The sequence below is a fragment of the Periplaneta americana genome, chromosome 9 (genome assembly GCF_040183065.1).
Source record: "Periplaneta americana isolate PAMFEO1 chromosome 9, P.americana_PAMFEO1_priV1, whole genome shotgun sequence".
NCBI classification, from domain to species: domain Eukaryota; kingdom Metazoa; phylum Arthropoda; class Insecta; order Blattodea; family Blattidae; genus Periplaneta; species Periplaneta americana.
In genome coordinates this window covers 154,808,796-154,831,524 of record NC_091125.1, presented here as the reverse complement: position 1 = coordinate 154,831,524, position 22,729 = coordinate 154,808,796, and the positions used below count along the sequence as shown (strand labels likewise).

The following is a 22,729-nucleotide window of genomic DNA, read 5'->3' as shown; positions in this document are numbered from 1 at the left end:
TCTGTTTACTGTCGTGTGCTATACAATATTTTATCCATTACTGTATCTAATTTTAATTCTAATCTGTAGGCCTTTTCTTTGTAATATGTTGTTTGTGAAGAAGGTATAAATGAACGAATGTATGGATTTTTTTTATTGTTAATGTGTTGGTTGTCATGGAGAAAGTGCTTTAAAAATTTTAATTCACTGCTATGAATAAAGCCATCCGTATTAATAATGATTAACAAAAATAGACATAAAATTATGAATGAAAAGAGAACAAAATACCGAGAAAACAACCACCCACAACTGCTGTTTCCATCAGCAGTTTCCCGTCATATCTTACAGCATAAATAGAAAATTCATTTAAATATGTTCGAGTTTCGAGTCTAGGTTTGCGTGAAAATATAACACATATCCCAGTTTTAAAGGCAACATTTTATCAAGAGGTACATATTATAATTGCGTAAATACTGTAATGGAGGAACAGATATTTCATTTATTTCACATATAAATTGCTAACAATTATCGTCCTCCAATGAGTGTACAATTCGCAAATTACTTTGCTGTCATATAATGAAGTTACTGTAATTTTCAGAAATAAAACAATGCCTATACCAAGACATATAATGTATATGAACTATCCTAGCATTCCTGCAATGTGTATCTTATATGAAGTACAGAGGAAATGCACAATGAGAGTGGAAATCTTAAGAAAACCACATTTCCGTAACTATATTATCTCACAAGGGACAGACCATACACAGGGCACGGTAGGAAGACTACGATATAAACCTTAAGTTCTTTTAGAACAAAGTACGTCCATCCAAAGCTGAATTTAAGTCAAGTGTACCAACTTTATAAATTATTACACAACACACTGTAAATATAAATTAAAAATAATTTTACGTATATAAAACCAGTAACAGTGCCTCTTGCAACCAAATGTGAGACCAACTTCTTTAGTGATATGAATTTATCAGACGAAGATAAAACAACTACATACAGAGCGCACACAGGGCTTGAAAAATCTGGGTGCCAGCCTACTCTTACTAAAAATCCTTTCACTTGTGAAAAATCCTCTGCTAACGAATGAAAAACGAGGAAAAATTGTTTCAAAGCTAAAATAATACACATTCGTCTTCTCTATATCCAATCTGTCACTCTTCCTTAAGGCTACTAAATTTACATCGTCTCTTAAAACATGTCACTATTTTTCAAGCCCTGAGAATGTAACTTGCACCCAAGGTGCCGTCATGATCTACCAATTCTGTTTGAATGTAGTAGTGTAGTCAAATTAAAATGTTTGGACACAAAGAGTCTCGCTGGCTGGCCAGCATTCGGCTGCTACTTGTCCCTCGACAGGCCCGGTGTGATTTGTGAGCAAACACTAGAAACTGACTGCAAACCATGGTTCTCGCAGTTTGATCCCACAATCTGGCTACAGCTGTACCCACTAGGAAATGCTGTCATCGAGCACAGACATGATCGACGATTGTTCCTGGGTCACATTAACAACATCCATGATGGCTAATTCGTGGGCCGCAGCTCGCATGTCTGACTGCTCGAGGTAGTTGATCACACGCTCGGTCTGGGCTATGCCACGACTGCTGCCCACAGCCTGCAACAGAAGACAACAGTGTGATCCATAGAGGACTTTCCACATTACCACTGCACAGGAAATTATGGTCCAGCTACACAAACTTAACACTAAGAACACATCCTGTCTCATTATACATAATAATGTGTTGATGTAAAAGTTCGTAGTTTTTTTTTTTCTTGTGACAAAAATTTTTTGATGAATAAAAGACAGAAATTAATCAGTAATATTTTTTCCTACATTATCCATAACGGCTGCAAAAGGGTATCTGTCGGATACAGGGGGGAGAGCCATTAATCCTTCCCATTGAAGGCTTTAAGGAACCAACCTGGACAAATACCCAATGTCCCATCCCTACCTTCCCGTGGTGCAGCTGTTAGTAAGCATAATTTTACAAGCTGAACTAAAGGGAGGGGCTACTCATCAATTAGCACTGGTCAGCTTGATGAGTTAATGACTGAATTTGGTATAATTTTCCTCTATTCAATACCTAATTCCCTCTTTACCCTTTCCTATCCAGTCCTCTGACTGAACTCTTACTTTCTTCGACCCCGACGGCATTAGAGCATTCGAGGCCTAGGGGCTCATTTCACTTTCCTTTCTCCTCTTTCTACTTTTCTGTTCCATAAATCCAGATATGCTATTTCTATCTTGTCTGTTTCATTCATTTCTTTCACAATTTTGAAATTCATTTTAATGAGCTGATTTGAACCATTTTCTTGAAGGACACCATGTTTTTAAGAGTTGGCGGTTGTACTGTCCTTTCTCAACCCCCTATATGAAAGGAGGACCACACCTGTCTTTGGTCAGCGGGTCCTTCGGACCTAGCTGGGAGGGCTTACTTGAGTCCACCGACCGTTCCCACCTCTGCCTCCTGTGGGACGCATCTCTATGCCATGACAGGCTAGCATAGATAATTACCTGTTGGTCCGCGGGAGATATTTCATTTCTCTCCTACCACTCATTTCTGAGAGGCATTCCCCAATCCGCCAACTGGGGACGCGCCCGGTTCATTGCATGGTAAAACAAATTCAAATGCTAAATAAAAAAGTGGTCTTCCAATGGATCCCGGCCCACTGCGGACTGAACGGTAACGAGAAAGCAGATATGTTAGCAAAGAAAGGAACTTATATAAACTTAAAAATAAATTTCAAGTTCCCATATGAATCAATAAAGCGAGTCATAAAAAGAATAAGTTACAGCGAACAGGCAAAACATCAAAATTCAAAATGCAAAGAATCATTCAAAGATCCAAAACTAATTCCTGATCTACCTCGAAAATCTGTCGTGGCCATGTTTAGATTGATTACTGGTCATGATTGCCTCAGTAAACACCTCCATCGTATTGGAGTACTGAATTCACCTAAATGCTTACTGTGCACCAGAGAAGAGGACATGGAGATGGAGCACCTGGCTAATTGTGAAACTCTTACGACATTTGTGGACCTTCCATCAAAATATTGGGAAGCAAGAAGGATGATGACTTCATTGTTAAATCGCGCGCGCGCGCACGCACACACTTTTCTGCTCCTAGTGCTGACCTGCTATGGCACTAAAATCGTCCTCCAGTGGCTTAAGGAGGGAAAGCTGGTGATCAACATCTCCCACCTAGGTCCAATGGACCCGTCGACCAACAGCAGGTGTGGTCCTCCAGACATTCTGGGGGTTGTGTGTGAATGAAGTAGCCACCAAAACGTTAAAATATGGTGTTCACTTAAATTGGCTACAACTTGCCATTTTCTCTGTGCTTCAGTGGCTGACCATGATAATATTTTTGAAAAATATTGGAGTGCAAGAGGTCAAATGATTTTATTGTCAAACGCCTGGCATTAGAAAACAACAACAACAACATTATCTATGACTCTTTGCCAATACTGAGGAAGTTTCTCGATTCTGCAATTGAAGAAACCTGCCGGTTTGGAGTTAAAGAAATCGTCAACACAAGTTTGTAAAGCATCTTCGTTATCAAAGGAGTTTCTTGACGACTGTTGGATAAAGAACAGAAAAGATGTAAGATCAGAAGAATATGGGAGATGTGAAATAATCTCCCAACCAAGCTTGTCATGTTAGCGGAGTGCAGATGTACATTATCATGTTGCAACAGCATTTGATGCAGTCTTCCCAGTTGTTTTTCTTCAATTGTGGCCGCAATGCATCTGAATTGTTGGTAATAATTGTCACCAGTTATGGTTACATTCCTGGGAAGCATTTCGTAGTGGTGTGTGTTGTGTGTTGAAATGACAGAAGCATTTTCTTGCTTTCTCCTATGGCATTCTCCCAGTACATAGCACAAATGTTTAGAGCCACCTCCACTGCCCCTACTTCTGTATTAAACTCAAACAGAAGAATATGTCGGAAGTATTCGTTTTTCTCCATATGATGCTCCATCTTCTTTAGCCCAAAGGTAGCACAAACTTTCTTAAAATCCGCAAAATTCAAGATTTATTTATAAGCACAACACTCTAAATAACAAATTACAAACAATAAACAATCTCCTAACAATGCAGTGTTGTGATAAACAAAAATGCTACGAACTTATACATAAACCTGATATTATAAAGAATTTAACATAATTACTACACTAGGTAAAACTTTCTTTCACAGTAACCTCAATTTTACTTTCTTATTACATAAAGTATAGAGTGATTTGCTTACTAATACCTACAACCTCTTGGCATATAGCATCTGTATACTTTTCCCTTAAGTTGGTGTTAGTCTGAGAAACTTGGCGACGAAAGATTCTTTTGAGACTTCCAAGTTCTCTCATGGTTTCATCTGAGGCGTGACATCATCTTGATGAACTTATCCAGTAGTTTGTTCATCATGTTACCTAATTTACAAATTCTTTTAAGATTTAAAAGTCGTTGTTGTTTTCTAATGCCAGGCGTTTGACAATAAAGTCATTTGACCTCTTGCACTCCAATATTTTTGAAGATATTATCATGGGCAGCCACTGAAGCACAGATTTTGAGGTCTTCCGAATCCATTTCTTGGTTTGAGTTGCACAATGGGCAGTTAGGGGACTGATATATTCCAATTCTATGCAGGTGTTTGGCCAAACAATCATGGCCTGTTGCCAATCTAAATGCAGCTACAGACGATAGAAGTAGATTTAAAAGTAAACGTCTATGACAACAGCCTGTGAGTGAGTATGTAGAGAACGCCCACTGGATTTTCATACGCTGCAAAATGATTGAGAAAATTGGGCAGTGATACTGCATAACATTTTGAGAAAAGCTTGGTGATACCCAAGAGGAAACCATTTGGAAGATTCAGTAGACTTTGGACAATGATGCCATGGCATCACACAAATAAAGGGAAGTATAATTGCTTAAAACATGGCAGCACACATTCCAGTAGGCCCTCAAAAAGCCTCACTGTATAAAGGTAATGCTAGTGGTAGTGTTATTGTTATATGGCTTGTTCTAGTAAAAATATATGGGAATAGACCTAGAAAGTTATTAAATATGATTATTCAAAATAATGAAATGAAAAAAATGAGGTTACATCTTGTAGATAATCGGACTACTCTTTGCTGAACCTTCATCAACCACAGTTTTAGAATCAGATATGACAAAAATGGACTATCACAATGCAGCCAACATTGCAATGAGGAAGCAAGCATATCCTGAACAATGACTGCCTGCCTATAAAATATAGAGAAACGTAATTCTATAATATCGCATCTGCTTTCAAATGCCTCAGAAAAAGAACAAGTAAAATCTATTATTTTCTGCAATAAGGAGGTATTTTGATCAAACATACATTGTTTTCACATTAAGGATCATAGTACAATCTATTGAAAGATAACTAGTGCACATTTCCCATTATCTACACTTAGGTATTTTTCGTTATGACAGACATTAAAGAGTGTGTGTATGTGTGTGTCTACTCACTTCACTTGCGTGATTCAATTTCCGCATATTGCGGATAGATGGCAGGACTGTGACCTATTTTCAAGTTGCACATCACTTCGGCAGGCCACACTGTGTATGATGTGTATGTATGAAGAGTTATGTTGTGTTGTCATCACCATTATTATAATCGTCACTACTGCCTTCATCACGGTATTTATCCTCTTTCAGTTTATCCTTCTACAGTGCGTATACTAACTGGCTCCGCAATGAAACAAGTGACAGTATTCGACCTGGCAATGAAGAGAAATGCCTGGTTTGAACGTAGGAATATTACGTCTCCTGAATCATTGTTATGATGTCTCCGTCCACCATTCAATGTGGCCAAGGTCACTGACTCAATACCTGCACTGATATCAACACAACTCGAGTCCCCGCGTTCTACTTGCCACTTCTGCTGCGAGCCAGTTAGTATACATACTGTACTTCTAACCCTGAGGCTATTCCTAACAGATTCAAGTTTTCCTGATAAAGTACATAAAGGAACTGTAATATATTGCATGAGTATCTCAATACATAACAACACTCACAGAAGCTGTAAGATGCATGAAATTGTAGACTTTCTGCAGGACCATCACCATCAACTTGAAGTTCTTTTCTGGCAGACATTGTCGCACTTGCAGCTCATACTCCTGTCACATAACATGTTAGAATCAATCTGAGTGCAACACATTCCTTTCAATCAATCTAATTTAGTCAACATCTTAATCTGTCATCATATCACGCTATTTCTTTTGACATTTAGATTGGTAATTAAGTTTTTTTTTATAAAAAGAAAAAGATTGATAAATGAGTAAACTTTTTTTCAGTTCATTAAGTATCGTTTGGAAAGAAATTAGAAACAAGGGAAAAAATTGCGGATTTCAATAAAATGCATATTTTGACATTCTCTCCAGTCACGTCTAGATGCTAACGGAGAGGAAGAATGTATACACACATGATTTCAAGCAAACATGTATTATGAAGATTGTGGACATGACAAAAAGAAAAACTAGTGTTCTTTCTTATTAATAATCCATAAAGGATCATTTTTCTAGATGACTGAAAACAAGAAAATAGATTTACTGAACACTTGCTTATCAACAAGTGGATTACTAAACCATTTCAGTCCGAAAATTCGAAATTTACAAATTTCTTGGAAGTACGTAAACTAGTATGGGAACCAGTATTATTTGAAATTGAAGTTATATCAGCTTAAATAAACTAAACATGCACGGACAAAGCAAAGGAACAGAAATTTGAAACTGTCTCACCTTATTATCCATAATTAGGTACCCCAACAGTAGCCCCACATACGCCCCTATGAGTGTATGCTCCATATTTCGTCCAGCTTTCTGCAACACTAGAGAGCATGCAACAATTACATCTCTAATATACAGTAACGAGATTTCTTTTGCATGTGCTGTAATATACTGAACATTTCACAAATGTCGAACCCGTGGCTGCTTCGCTGTGCGAGGTGAAGGGGGGGGGGGGAGACAAAACCTTCCGAACAGAATCGTGCAGAAACAGGTGGAAGACACTCGAAATCGTAATTTCTCGAAACTATGGCTTAACTAATAAATAGAAGACGCAAGTGAGCTGACAGCAGTTGTTGTAGTATTGGACAGTGAGTTCAGCTTGTGAACCAGCAGTCTAGGGTTCGACACGCGAGTGAACTTGAGCAGTGTCCAGGCGGAAGCAACGCAGTTGGAAGACTTGAGTTCAAGTGCAGTGGACTGTCCCTGAAGTCCTGAATTCGAGTGCAGTGGACTGTCTCTAGAAGCCTTGGGTTCGATATACTGTGAACTTGAGTGAATGAGCTAGAGGAACTAGCCAAGTCAACGAACTGAGAACTGACAGTTCTGTTTTGTAAATAGTGCTTTGTGAACATTAGTTAAGATTAGCAGTACATTGTTGTTCTCGATAATCCAAGTGAATTGTCATTGTCGTCTGTGGAGAGCAATAACGAATACTGTGTTGCGGTGTGGAGTGGAAATCCCATTGTTGACAGGAGTGTTTAAATTAAATTATAGAAAGTGATTATTGTTGTAACAATAAAGTTACATTATTGTTTGAAATAAAAGTTACAGTATTTATGTACCCATGTGTATCAAGTCTCTCCATACTTTGCTGAGAGTGAAATGATCTGTGAAACAACCAATAGAAAGTTTACAATTCTACCAAGGTAACTTGATCAGCCCTCCATATAGATAGATGTGATCAATGTGAGAAAAGGAATCTTGACAAGTGGATTGATGTGATGACAAGAGAAGAAAGAGTTTAGTGGGCTTTGATTTCAAGATGATGGTAATTATTCAGTATCAGTGAAACAAAAGTTTCGTGAAAAATTTTCTACTCAATTCTACTACATTCTGATATTTTCTGTGACTTCATAAATAAACTTTGTGAAATGGGTTCTGCATAGGATGTTTCAAGAAAATGCAATATCAGGCACTCAATGAGTCCTCCAAATCAATAAAGAAATCAGTACAAGAAATTAACATCTCGTCTAGACAGGCAAAATAATTTTTTTTTATTTGATTATTTAACGACGCTGTATCAACTACGAGGTTATTTAGCGTCGAGGCAAAACAATAAAGAATACTGTTTACACAATGTTAGTTGTGCATGGGTTGAAATTTAACACCATTAAAAGAGGGTATGTCAATGGTTTAAGAAAATTCATGAATTGCCATGGTGCTGGCATACTGAAAGCACACATGTATATACCCAAATGCATATATACATGTCAAGTACTTGATATCATCTTGATCCAACCATCTTCTTTAGGATTCATGTTTGAATCTCTAGATCACTTTTTCATCTACAAAGTTACCCATAATGGGCCGTATAGATGGATCCATCATTATAGCAAGGATGATGGTTATGATGATGAATAATGGAAAAATGACGGGACAATGATGAAGGGGAAATGGAAATATGACTACAAAATTCTTTCCATCTTTACCCTCCTTCAATTCACAGTGTGCCTTACTTTCAAAATATTAAATGGTATATAAAAACATTCGCAGCTTACATTTCGCAACAGTCTCTTCTATAAACTCCTCGTGAGATTTTGGTTGTGCTGATTCTGCTTCAGGTACCTCAGTATCTTTCTTGCCATCAAGGATGGCATCTGTCTTCACCTCTTCGACCCTAGCAAGCTCCTCTTGCTGGTAAAACAGGCTAATTAGGGCTTCCACTGCAGATTTTTCATCTTCTGTTAATAAGAAATAACTGAAAGTTATTCTAAGTACTTTATCACGAGAACATTTCCATCTACTACAATGTTACCACAAATATTCACAGCCATAAAACAGCACCAAATGGAATTTTTTTCGAAATCGATTATGTCTGTCCCTTTCAGTACCTTAGCTATATTTGGATAGGTGGGATGACCTTAAAAATCTACAATTTGTTCAAGTTACAGATATGGTAAATGGGGCTCTCAAAGCATATCACAAGTGCAGAAAAACATCAGCCTAAGAGTATGTAAAATCTTTGCTTGACTATGGCAATAAAGTATGAACAAGCCACAAAGCAGATGAGAGTTGACTTGCAGCAACTGGATTAAGTTTATGAGAAAAACTATGACAGACATGTGAAGGAAGAAGCTAATTACATAAAAAATGCTCTTGTACATCACATTTCAAGTACCCGGTACTGCATATTGTGTTTATTACAAACTATTCTAAACATGAATAATTTCAAGGGAAAAATTGTTCTGGGGCCAGGAATCGATCCCGGGACCTTTGGCTTAGCACATCAATGCTCTACCAACTGAGCTACCCAGGAACTACACCCGACACCATTTCAATTTTCTCCTTTATTTTCACACACCTCAAGTGGGCTGACAAGATGCCAGAAACCCAACTTTGAGTGCACACAAACTCTGTAATGTTATGAACATTTATGTATATCTTTTTTTTTTTTTAGTTGGTTATTTAACAACGCTATATTAACTACTAGGTTATTTAGCGTCGATGGGATTGATGAGAGCGAGATGGTATTTGGTGAGATGAGGCCGAGGATTTGTCACAGATTACCTGGCATTCGCCTTACGGTTGGGGAAAACCTTGGAAAAAACCCAACCAGGTAATCAGTCCAAGCAGGGATCGAACCCGCGTCCGAGCTCAATTTCAGATCAGCAGGCAAGTGCCACAGCCAACTGAGCTGTACTGGTGGCCTACTTACGTATCATACGGTCCTGGCATCAAATAATGCAACTGGATGCGAAATTAGTTTTGCATTTCAACATATGTTCCCATAACAATGCATATTTATTTATATACTGTACCAAACATATAGAATTTACTATTTTAAGATTGCAGTGGGCATATTTGTGTATAAATTCGAGACATGTGTTTGGTTCCTCAAAGTAAGTAGAGATTTATCACCATAACAAAAGAATAGCAATCCCCTTTGTCTTCAGCTGTAGCAATGTATTGTATCATGGAGCCCACATGCTCAGAGACCTCCCCTTCCAACCCTTCTGAATGTCTAATACAGCTACACAATTCTCGCAAGAATGGAAAAAAAAAAAAAGGGGACAAATTCGTAACAGAAATTAAAGGATGATATTAATGTCACATATCTACGAAATAAAATTAATATACTGTAATTATTTGGTACAGTCCATGCTATGAATAAAAGAATTACTAACTCATGTAGTCCTGTTACTGAAGGAACCACAGAATATACAGTACTTACGCAGAAAAATGCTCTCTGGATCTGCAGGTGCTTTAGCTTCATAAAGTAACTTCCTGTTCGCTTTGCTATGTTCAACAAGATTGATCAGTAATATCAGTGCCTGCAACACATACACAAAATAGTCATAAAACATACGAGGTACAACTATGTGAGGGAAAGAAGAATGGATGACGAACTGTAATAAAAAAAGGTACTCATACTTTGGATTATGTAATAAAATATAACCAGAAATGGCATTTCCTCATTTTACATCTCATATGTAATTTATCAAACTCCCAAAACTAAATGCTTTAAAATTTCTTCTTCCCTGTCAATTCATAAAGCCTCTGCAATACAGTCCATCTGATTCCCCTCTCAATCTGTAGAACAGAAATAAGGCACTGTTATATTTACAGATGGATCAGTCAGATCACCTGAAGAAGGTACTACAGCTGGAGTTACATGCCCTCTTTTTTTCAATTTACCATAATGTTGGTCCATCTTGAACTAATTTTGATGGGGACATAACAGTTATCTACATAGTATTACAGAATCTGTTACACAGAATAAATGAATTTCAGAAAGTTGTAATTTTGTCAGATTCCCGAGCTGCAATGTAAGAAATAGCAGAGTCATCAACTTCAAAAAGTGTCAAAATCCAGTAATCTAGAAAAATTATAAATAATTTGATAAATTAAAAAAATATATATAATTAGTATACAATGGATCCCATGACATTTTAATATACATGAAGGCCCTGACAAAAATAGGTACAACAATAAAACAGAAGCGAAGCCAGGCATTTTCTTTCGATTCTATAAAACAAATCATCCACAACAAATTTCATTTAATCAAAATAAATTAATTAATTAAAAAAATTAAATTAAAAAAGAAGAAGAAGAAGAAAAGAAAAAAAATAGAGGACAAAATTGAAGCCATATCATGGGAAATAATACTAAGAAATACTGAAGAAATTCCACAAGCACAACTAAAATTTGCTGTTGCATTGTTTAGATTCGTGATAGGCATGAATTTTTATTAAACCATCTACACAGAATAGGAGTATTCAATACACCTTCTTGTATCTTATGCAACATCAATGAAGAAATTAAATATGAAACATCTTAAAAGATGTGCAGCTGTAGAGGAAAAAAGATACCTTGGTGCAAAAGTATTGGAGTGCACACATATTGTATGCACGCGTCCACACAAGAATTAATATTTTAGATAACCTATGGTACTCATGCAACTTCTGGCAATGTTCGACTTGGCACTTTTATCTTTTCTCCCTCTGTCTGCCACATAGCTAAGTTTTGTTAATTCATATAGATTTTCTGTCTAGAGATGTTTTCAGAATCAAAATGTAGTCTTGTAGATAACTACTATTAATCTGGATCAAAATTCTTTGTGCACATAATGAATATGAGAAAATTTCGCTGAATAGTTCGGGGGGGGGGGGGGATGTACACAGATACACAGCATATCGCAAACAGCTTTTCAGTATCAAGATGCTAAAAATGTATATTATTTTCGAAGTTCCAAAATCGAATTTTTATAGCACTATAAAACATACTCCATACTTCGTAATATTACTATTATTACACTTAAAAACATACAGGAAAAGAAAACATGACAATTGCTGTAAAATGCATCAAGTTGGGCAAACATATGCATGCAATCTCTCATTTCTTTCTAAATTCCAATTATCTACTTAAACAACTTGGCACATTTATCTCAAAACCAAACGAGAATTTCAATGACACATTTATCTCAAAAGCAAACGAGAATTTCAATCGGTATATGAAGTTTCAACTTAGTGAAGCTTACCAAAACAAGCAAGTCAAACTTCTTCTCGTCTGGAACGTAATTTGGAACTTGGAGCAGGACATGAAGGCTAGCATCCACAATGCCTACTCTTTCCCCCACCAGTGTGCTTCCATACGCTGTAACAGAGAAGCTCTCTTTTCTACCAACATCACAGAACAATTTTTTGAACAAAATGATATACTGTATAAATTAAATTTAGGTATTCATTTTACAGAAATCAATTCTCCACACTTTGTAATTATTATATGCATAAAAAGTTTTCCTTATATCTAATAATTCTATAACTGTCTCATTTGTTAGACTGAACTGATTTACTGATTTATTTCCAATGCATTCAACTAAGGCTTTTCTAGAATTGTGTTAGTCTGGCAGAGTCTCATACTATTTCTGATGTGGTAGCATCATTAAGGCTTTGCAACATGGCTGCTCATCAAAGAATGTTTCATATAAGATCAAACAGATAATCATGTTTTTGTCTGGTTTTTCAATTCAACACAAGAGGCTCGACAGTTTTCATTGGACAATTAATATTTGAGGAGAAAAATTCGCTCTGGCGCCGGGGATCGAACCTGGGTCCTTGGTTCTACGTACCAAGCTATGCACCAAGGACCCGGGTTCGATTCCCGGCGCCGGAGCGAATTTTTCTCCTCAAATATTAATTGTCAACATTACAGAGATTATTCTGTAGCATAAATTAATAAATCCATAATAGTTTTCATTGGGGTCATTACAAATGTCTAAATATGGTACACCTGACTGACCCAGTCAGCAATTTGTAAGAGTCCAGACAGTCAGAGTGGCTCAGTCAAATACAGTTAGCTGTCTCTTATGACTCCAACAAGTATGATATCCTTTTTTATTATTTGCCCCTTTGTTCACCTGAAAATGAAGGTAGTGATAATCTTCGAAACATTGTGAATTCGTATATTCATTATCACCTAGAAGTCTAAGTTCCCTCTTTCATTATCTCATTCAAGCTGTTAAAAATTATGTATAGCATTTATTTCAGAAGAAAGTCGATAATATTGCAAAACAGGCAACATACTTGCAACCAAGACCTCTTCAAGTGATATCTCTATCCAATGCTTTTGCTTCAGTAAAGTCTCATTTTACAAGCCTATGGATCAACAATTGGCTCTCTTCTGACAAAGGAAAAATTTTAGTCTGTACAAAAGAAACCAAATGGCCTCAAAATGTACAAAAACTTGCCCAAACATGTTTAACAAGAGCCGGAACAGGTCACATTGTCACTCAATTGTACCTACACAGATTTCACATTTCTGATAATCCTACTTGTCTGTGGTGTAATAATCATGATGAAGATCTGGAACACATTCTTCTATACTGTCCATCAATAAAGCACAATGGAAGTAAATCAAAATCATCATTATCAGTTGCAGAAGTCACAGCCCTGCAGAATATATTGACTACACCCCACTCTGGCTACTAGCAACAGGTATCTATAATGAACACCGATCAAAATACCCCTCATTTCTCGTGAAAAACAACAACTGAATAGACTACAGTGGACTATAGTGGACTTTATGTTGTCAGCAAACAGCTGGATACATTAAGAAGATTGATTTATTTCAGAAGTAGATATAGAGTTGTAACATGTGAATATCTCATTTCTTTTTATGGAGGAGGATCCGAAGACTTGCGCTGGAGCCTTAGGTTTATTGTGCTTAATTCCACTGAGAGGGATGATTGTTTTTTTAAGTCTGGACTACATTCCTGTAAGTATTGTGATTCACTGTTTGATATCATCTATCGAATCAGTTACAATCACCCAGTTCTGATTGATTCTCCTACAAAGCTCTCCATCCCCCTGGAACATCTGCAGCTTCCTCAGATCGATGCCATCTGTATATAAGTCACGGTACTACATCCTGTTGCATCCTATATTGACCTGAAGACTGCATTCCTATTGGCATCACGATTCACTATTTGGTGTCATCTATCAATTCAGCCACACAAAATCCAGTTCTAACAGAATCTGTTACAGAAGTCTCTCTGTCCCCCTGGGACTTCTGCAGCTTCCTCAGATCAATGTCAACTCTATGAAAGTAACAGTACTATATCCTGCTGCATCCTCCATTCATTTTCAACTATTGAAAGATGATTAAGTTGAAATGAATGAAGGCGAAATTAATTAGTGTCAGTGTTTCAATGTCGATAGTTACCCAACAATTAATTTTCAATTGGTTAAGGGAGAAAACATCGGAAAGAATCCTAACCAGGGTTTAAACACAAGCCCACATGTTTCACAGTCATACACGCTAACCATTACTGCATGGCAGGGAACATCTTTTTAAGGAATCCATTTCGAAAAAGAAAAAGATTATCATACCAGCATGAACACCTAATTTTGAACAAATTGAGTCTGCAAACCTTTTTCAAAAGCCATAGTTGTATAATAACCATTGTTATCATAACAGATAAATTCTGTAGGTCCAAAATTAATCTTTATGTATATGGCTGTATATATCATTCTTAGTGCTTGAGTTGTTAGCATACTCGCCATTAGAGCTGGGATTTGCGAGTTCAAATCTGGCCAACAGCAATGGAATTTTGAATAATAATGAAATAAAGCTGAAAAATCCTGTATTACTGGTTTATAGGACTTAGGTGAAGAATGATCCTGCATGATAAAAGACTCCAAGGAAAATTTACTAGTTTTTTTCATCGGTGTTAAAATTAAATTGTGCTACTTATCATACTGAGATATCTCTATCACTGAGAGCAAAAAATAAAACTTTACATTTGTTACCATTTCACAAACTACAACTTCAGCAGCTGAACAGGAATTTCAAAAAGGTCATACCTGGTCATATGACTTGTTACATACTCATATGTTGCCACATTCATTGTTAATTTGAAATCATTGTATAGTTGGTGATGGCAGATTAAGAACTGGATTACATCTAATCTGCCATGACGTAAGTACGAAATGATGTAGTAAAATAATAAATAAAAATTAAAAAATAAATCAATAAATATCTGGCCATATTTGAAGATAATAGAAACAGCTACTATATAAATTTACATGTATCACACGCAATATTTCAAACACGCACACTCCAGATACTCACATTCATTATTGAAGTCATGAGTAAGATTGATGAGCACTTTTAGTGTTGTCAACAGAACCTCACGAATCACAGCACCAGCTGAGACTTTGTCTCCCAGATTTGTGACCGGATACAGAGGGATTTCAGCATCACAATGTCGATACAGCTTTATCAATGTATCAATTAGCATTCCATCCCCGTATTTTAGGAGGTACAGTTGATTCTCCTCATTCTGATTTGTCACCTGTAACAAAAGTATAACAAATGCGACTAACTATACGTCATTTGTATTTTCATGTAAAACTGATATTAAGTTTTAAATAATAATTACAAAGTACAACCACATGTAAAATTTTTGTAGTTTAGAAGTGTTAGATGAGAAATATTTCTTGTATCGAACTACTTTGTTCAGAATTAAACAAATAAAACTAAATAATTTATATACAACATTTCAAAGACTAAATTTGCCTTATGCACTTTGAATGGTAAGAATTTTCATTTAGTTGTGACTGACTACTTCATTAAGATGAACTTTCGAACATACTGTAGCACTAGTAAATTAAGGTACAATTAGGAGAAATTAGATGTTGTGCACTCTGGGTTAGAAACTTACTTACTTACTGACTTTTAAGGAACCCGCAGGTTCATTGCCACCCCCACATAAGCCAGCCATTGGTCCCTATCCTTAGCAAGATTAATCCATTCTGTATCATCATATCCCACCTCCCTCAAATCCATTTTAATATTATCCTCCCATCTACGTCTCGGCCTCCCCAAAGATCTTATTCCCTCCGGCCTCCCAACTAACACTCTATATGCATTTCTGGATTCGCCCATACGTGCTACATGCCCTGCCCATCTCAAACGTCTGGATTTAATGTTCCTAATTATGTCACGTGAAGAAAACAATGCGTACAGTTCTGTGTTATGTAACTTTCTCCATTATCCTGTAGATTCATCCCTCTTAGCCCCAAATATTTTCCTAAGCACCTTATTCTCAAACACCCTTAACCTATGTTCCTCTTTCAAAATGAGAGTCCAAGTTTCACAACCATATAGAACAACCAGTAATATAACTGTTTTATAAATCCTAACTTTCAGATTTTTTGACAGCAGACTGAATGATAAAAGCTTCTCAACCGAATAATAACAGGCATTTCCCATATTTATTCTGTGTTTAATATCCTCCCGAGTATCATTTATATTTGTTACTGTTGCTCCCAGGTATTTGAATTTTTCCACCTCTTCAAAGGATAAATTTCCAATTTTTATATTTCCATTTCGTACAATATCTGTATTAGAAAACACTCACATTCTCCAGTACTCGTAGGCAGCGATCCACTTTCCTCAGCTTGTCAAGTAGAGGTTCTGTCCATTCCACAATATAGTCATCAACCTGACGACAACAGTCACATACTGTTTTCACTATGTGTTCAAGACCTCCCAGCTCTCGCAGTTCTTCCTTGAACCATTCTCCAGCACGTCGAGATGTTAGACTTAGAAGTGTCTCCATGGCAAGCTGCCCCACCTAAAATTACATACCAATTAAAACATCGACATGTTTCCTCCAGATTTTAAGTTATACATAAGTTTTTCAAAATTCGTTAAATTTGCGGCCATAATTATTTTCAATCTCTGTGCATAGCTAATAACTACTGCTCACTCCACGAGACTTTTTTTCAACTTCTTACTGGATGTTTTATTAAAAGCTTTTCCATATGAAGCCAGAATTTCTAGTTCCAGCTACTTCGAATCAAAGAGATTTTACTGTATATTCTACCTCTAAGGTCATGCACAGTAAATGCTACATATGATGAAAAACTTTATGATCCTTTCCTCTGAGTGTTTTGCATATAAATCTCACTGCTTGATCTTGAAGACTCATGCCCACATGCATCAACGTTGGATGGTGTAACTACGAGCTGAAATTGCCACCTAACTCCTGGTGAAACATTTTTACAGTGCATCGACCTCGGTTAGGATTTTAAACGATCATTATTGTACTTGGATTACTTGAATAGGGATGATGGTGAGCATGAAGTTTCATTAGTGGAAAGGGAGAATTCTTACGAGTATATAAGGTGACAGAAAATTTCACGAGGGATTTCGTTTATTAAAATCTACCCTGTTATTTATTTCTGCTGCAACAAATTAATCACTTTAAATAAACCGAAAACAGTCCTAGTTCTTCTATGAATCAGCTGCTTACACTACGATTCTATGCAACTGATATTTTCAATATTTTAAGAGGGAACACCCGAGTATCTTTTTTTCTATGTCGCAAGCTGAACAAAGAAAGGTCAGATGGATCTTAGGATATTGCACAATTCCCTGTTATAATTGGGGCCCTACTAAAATTCATAATTTTCCTTCCTGGATATTTCATCTTTTTTTTTTTTTAATATAACATATTTAAATCCAGTAAATAAGTCTATCAATTCTTCAGACTGACATTAGGATATAATCATTTTCGCTTTTTAGTTCATATTTTATAAGATTTTAACCTAACAGCACTGAAAAACAAAGAAATTCAATGAGAAAATATAGGATACTTTCGTTTTGATGTAGAACAGAGTAAGCACAGTCGTTTTTAGACACTGACTATTAACTTTGCACAGGCATAGATGCTTTCCTTTCGTAATTTTCTAGAAACAAAGTACCATCACAAACTTTACCTTGATTAAATAAGGTGTCAGCTAACAATGTGTAAGTAACCAGTGATTATGAACGGTGCACAAAAATTACATTTTAACCATGGTTCGGTTATTTTTAACTGTGGTTTTGTAACCTATGGTTAATACGTTTTTAACAGAGGTTGATGCACATTACCACTTCAGCCATCATCCTAGCACCACTTACTGTGATGTTGTCCAGATTGACGTGCTTGGCATGGCCCTGGCTCTGGATCTCCGCGCACAACTCCCGCACCTTCTGCTTGTTCTTGTGAAGCTGTGTGCTGCTCATCCCGCAGTCATCAAGTGCATTGCGATGGCTTGCATCAGACTCGAGGAGATTCAGCATCAACTCCAGGCTGTGCCGATCCAGATCCATGTTCAAGCGGTCTTGACTCAACACAAACATCACTGTTGCTGTGCACAACCCAAGACTCTGGAAACAGTCACCATCATCAGAAACTGCTCAAGCTCATTACACACTACAGTGTTTTCCAGTAAAATGTATACACATTTGGAATGTTAATATCACACATAAAAATGAAGATAGATTCTAGATGGCAATTCAATATCTGTGCTTTCAACATTTAGTAGTGACACACACTACCACAAAACATTAACAATGTACAGTAGAACCTCAGTTATCCATCTCTCAATTAACCTATCATCAGATTATCCTGCTCCCTCCCCCCTAATTAATTACGCAAATCCAGCTAAAATTCCACCTGCACACTTCAATATAAGTAAAGGTTCTAGCAAGAGACCTTGTGCAAGGCCACTACATTAACACTAAACACGGGATTAGCCATGCACATGACTTCAAAATCGATATGTGTAAAGGTACGGTCACACGTTGCTACTTTTGCTGCGCAACTTTTGTAATGCAGCTGCAAAAGTTGTGTGTTGTGTTCACACGTAACCCAAAAGTAGCGTGCTGCATGCTACTTTTTGTGCTGCGCAACCTGAGTGCTGCAAAGTTGCAACTGGAGGTTGCGAGTCTGTTCACACACAAGGCGCTACTTTTGCAGCTGCAGTGATGCTGCAGGTCTCCATCTCCGTGTTGACTTCTCAATATACATTTTGTGGTTATGTTCGCATTATTAAGAAACTCATGTGAAAGCTTCCTTATCTATTATTTGCTTTTCTGTCCTAACTAGTATTCAGAAATTGGCATTATTTTTACTATAAAGCTTTTAAAAACGTCTATATATTTAAATGATAACCAACAGCATATTCACGTAATCAATGTTGGTAACTTTCCTGATTGAAACTACTCTACGGAAAATTAAAAAAAAAAATGAATTATATCGTCAGCAAATATACTCAACTGTGTTATGCATTTAGTAACTGTTACAAATAATTTATTTTCATCACATCTAACATTAAAATATATCCAAACAATAAAAGTATCATTGGCACATTTGGGTGGCAACACTGGTCGCAACAAAAGTTTCAACAAAACCGATATCAAAAATGATGTGGCTGCAACCCTGAGAACCCTGTTCACACGCCGCTACTTCTAAGCTGCGTGCAGCATGGAAAAGTAGCGAGCAGCAGGTTCGGAGCCGCTACTTTTCGGGTTGCACCGTTGTTCACACGTCGCAGTACGAGAGTTGCGCAGTTTTTTATACTGCAGCGCTGCAAAAGTAGCGACATGTGACCGTACCTTAAAACACAGATCTCTGCATCACTATTTCACGAAAAGTACAATGTCAGACAAAGAGTGCAGCAATATAGACACATTAAGTTTTACTTCAATGGGCCAACTTGGACTTTCGAGTGGAATTCCAGGTTTTACGGGAGACAACATTCAGTGATGATTCTGGCCTATTTTCAACTACAATAACACTCAAAAAATCAGAAAACTTCACAATGCAATTCATGAAGACTGTAAGAGACAATCAGCAACTACACAAAAATGTTGATTGGGCTATGACATGTGTCAGAGAATTTGAACATATGATTTGTTTCCACGAAGTTAGTGACAAGGCTCCTTTCAGATGACCAAAAGCAATGCTCACTGGAAAGCTACAGAGTGTTTCAAAAACAACTATGGCAACGAAACATGGGTCTACTACAGGTTATCACTTAGAAAAAATTCAACAATCATCCCAATGGAAAAATCTCACATTAAGAAAAGAAAGTAAGATGGCTGGCAAGAAATGTCAAGCTGATGTTGACTTGTTTCTTTTACAATCTGCAGTGAACATTCATCCACATCAAACAGCAAATAGGAACTGATACTACACAATTCCGTAGCGTACCCAATACTTGTTCAAATGCTGCCCACTGGCTCACAACTCAATGACTGTGGAACAGTTTATGGACAAAAACCACAATTCCCAAAATGAAACCAAGAACAAAGAGTCAACGTCCTAAATAATTTAATTACAGTATATTTAACATGGAATCTCAAGAAGACTGAAGAGTGAAAGTTTAATGAAGGATTTTTTAGGATGATTCCTAACACAGCGGAAGTGCTAGGAAAGCTGTTAGCCTACCAAGGTGATGGCAGAAACTGGACACGGCATTATGCCCATTTTCATTTATCACAAAGTTGTGGACTATTTTTAGTATCTTAAGGGGCCATGTATATCATTGAGCGAAAAAAAAAATGTAATTTTTAATTTTTTTTTAATATATATTTCATTAAATGGAATTTCCTCTTTAGTTTAGTGCATTTTTTTTTTTTTTAAATATCACGAATATTTCTGGACTTATGACCTAAAATGCGATGACGTGTTATTCAGCAATACACATCTTCAGTATGTTTGTTGTTAAGTTTCCGTAACTTACATTTTTTAAACAATTTCTCTCATAACTCACAATTTTTAGATAATTTAATTAAATTTTGCAAGCATGTTTATTTCATAGAGAAGAACAAAACTGACCTCTACTACTGTTGTATCTTTATTTTATAGTTCTCATTTTATAATTTTTTTTTTTTCGATAAAAGATGTCACATGATATATAGGCAGCTCATTTGTATAAAATACGAATTTTCAAAACAATAAACTTCACTCATGATAATTCTACCACAACTGTGAAGCAATAAAGTAAAGGAAAGCCCTCCAAGTTTATGCATTAGGAACAATGATATTAGTACATACTTGAAAACAAATGTAATCTTGACAAGTCCATCCCCCAAAAGTGACAAATTTTAACAAACATGGACTATGTCAACTACTGTCATCCTCTGAGGAGTTTAGTGCTGAGAGGAATGCAGTTCCGACTAGTCTGGCACGGTACTGGAGTGGGAGGGAACAGTGACAGCGGCAGTCTAGAAGGAAGTACAATCATACTGAAAACATTCGCCCAATTTACGAGAGCAGTATGCCTATTAGTTTTCTGACGTATTTTTGGCGAGACAGAGATACAACCATTCGTACTTACGTGTTCAGAGAAGGAAAGTACTGTAGAAAATTTTATTTATTTATTCTGAAGTTAAGGCCATCACACCACCAGAAATACAAATACAATAAAATAAATAAAAAGAAAAATCATAATAAAACTACAATAATATAAATGAAAAGAAGAATCATACTATAAAATTTAGTGATTAGTAGAATTGAATTAAATTTGTAAAGTAATCATTTTAAATATACTGTACTGCTGAACTCACTTGAGAAGTAAAACTACTTGATTTGTATTTTAAGATATCACCAACAAATGATTTTCGCATGGCATTATAGGACTCTGTTTTTCACGATACCAATCACACATATTCTAAAATTCCAATAGAATAAAACCAAAAACTTTTCCACAGCAAGTTTCCTTAAAAATGACTTGTAACAGTGAAATATTTAATATGAGTAATTCATAGCTAACATCAGGGAGATGTTTGAGCAAAAATTGCAACAATATATTTAATATATTAATAACAAAACCATACAGGCCTAGGTAAACAATATGTATATGAAATATTCACACACTACTACAAACTGACGATTGCATATTTTTGGACGATTAATACTTCCCACTCCGCTCGGCTTGGCTGTAGCAACAAAAGAATCTACCTGCAACACCCCCCACACCGATGGCAAGAATACCTCAAGTCCCAGCGCTAAACTCGTCGGAGGAAGACAGTAAGTGTGGAGTTTTGTAACAACTAATCCTATGCAAATTAGTTACGTCTTGTAGACTACAAGAGAGATAAACACAACCCACTCCGAAAATATGGTAATATTAAGGCCAGTCGTAATAACTTGTCAGCATGAAAGCTATGGTATTGCAATGATTCACATTATCTCCCATCTTGAAGTAACTCACCTGATCTTTGGTGGCATCGTGTAAGGCACGGAAGAACTTGGCCACTGTCCCATGGGCCCTGACATGCATCCTGAAGGCGGGAGCCATGCATTTGGATGCCAGCGTTATAGCAGAGAGGCACCTAAAAGCCGTAAGAGCTGTCGTTCACAAAACTTGCCACTCACAGATGAGTCAGATACAATCTGTGTTACAAGAAAGATTTATCTGAATATTACGTGAAGATCGCACAGTTAACATGCAGCCATTGAGTCAAACTTTCAATGCCTCAACTTATTCCTACAAGTTAAATTATTATAGGTTATGCGTACACAAAAATAAATGTCCGTTCAGAAATGCGAATTACAGTGGTGCCAACTTTTATTAAATATTAAGGACTAAAAGCGAGTAGCGACAACACTAGTATTTAAAGCAGAGACACATGTAAAAAGATAGAGATGACTGCACCAACATTTTCAAGTAACCAGAATTAAAAATCAAATTATTTCTCAAATAATGTTAATCTTGCTTCTATATGCAATACCTATTAAATAGTTATTTGACTGATATTTCTGGAAGACAGATTGCATGTCTATAATAGAGACTAAAATTTGTGACTCTTGATGTTTCGGAAAACAAAAAAAAAGTGAACAAGTACATGACATCTGCTTTTGCATTTATAAAGTTGTTAAATAGCGAATTACTCACTCATTCAGCATAATATACTAGAATAAACCAACACGCAAAGAA

General features: G+C 36.5%; 1 protein-coding gene across 1 annotated transcript in view; it reads right to left on the bottom strand.

Annotated features, from left to right (window-relative positions):
* Positions 1 to 257: 257 nt before the first annotated feature.
* Positions 258 to 22,729, bottom strand: part of LOC138706638 (protein wings apart-like) — a 43,538-nt gene continuing 21,066 nt past the window's right edge. The window contains exons 5-14 of the mRNA XM_069836172.1: positions 22,004 to 22,124; positions 17,922 to 18,170; positions 16,375 to 16,590; positions 15,084 to 15,306; positions 11,992 to 12,107; positions 10,186 to 10,285; positions 8,513 to 8,695; positions 6,747 to 6,835; positions 6,024 to 6,125; positions 258 to 1,600 (exon numbers count right to left, since the gene is read on the bottom strand). Of these exons, the coding sequence (XP_069692273.1) occupies positions 1,436 to 1,600; positions 6,024 to 6,125; positions 6,747 to 6,835; positions 8,513 to 8,695; positions 10,186 to 10,285; positions 11,992 to 12,107; positions 15,084 to 15,306; positions 16,375 to 16,590; positions 17,922 to 18,170; positions 22,004 to 22,124 (1,564 nt within the window). The 3' untranslated portion in view covers positions 258 to 1,435. The remainder of the gene's footprint in view (positions 1,601 to 6,023; positions 6,126 to 6,746; positions 6,836 to 8,512; positions 8,696 to 10,185; positions 10,286 to 11,991; positions 12,108 to 15,083; positions 15,307 to 16,374; positions 16,591 to 17,921; positions 18,171 to 22,003; positions 22,125 to 22,729) is intronic.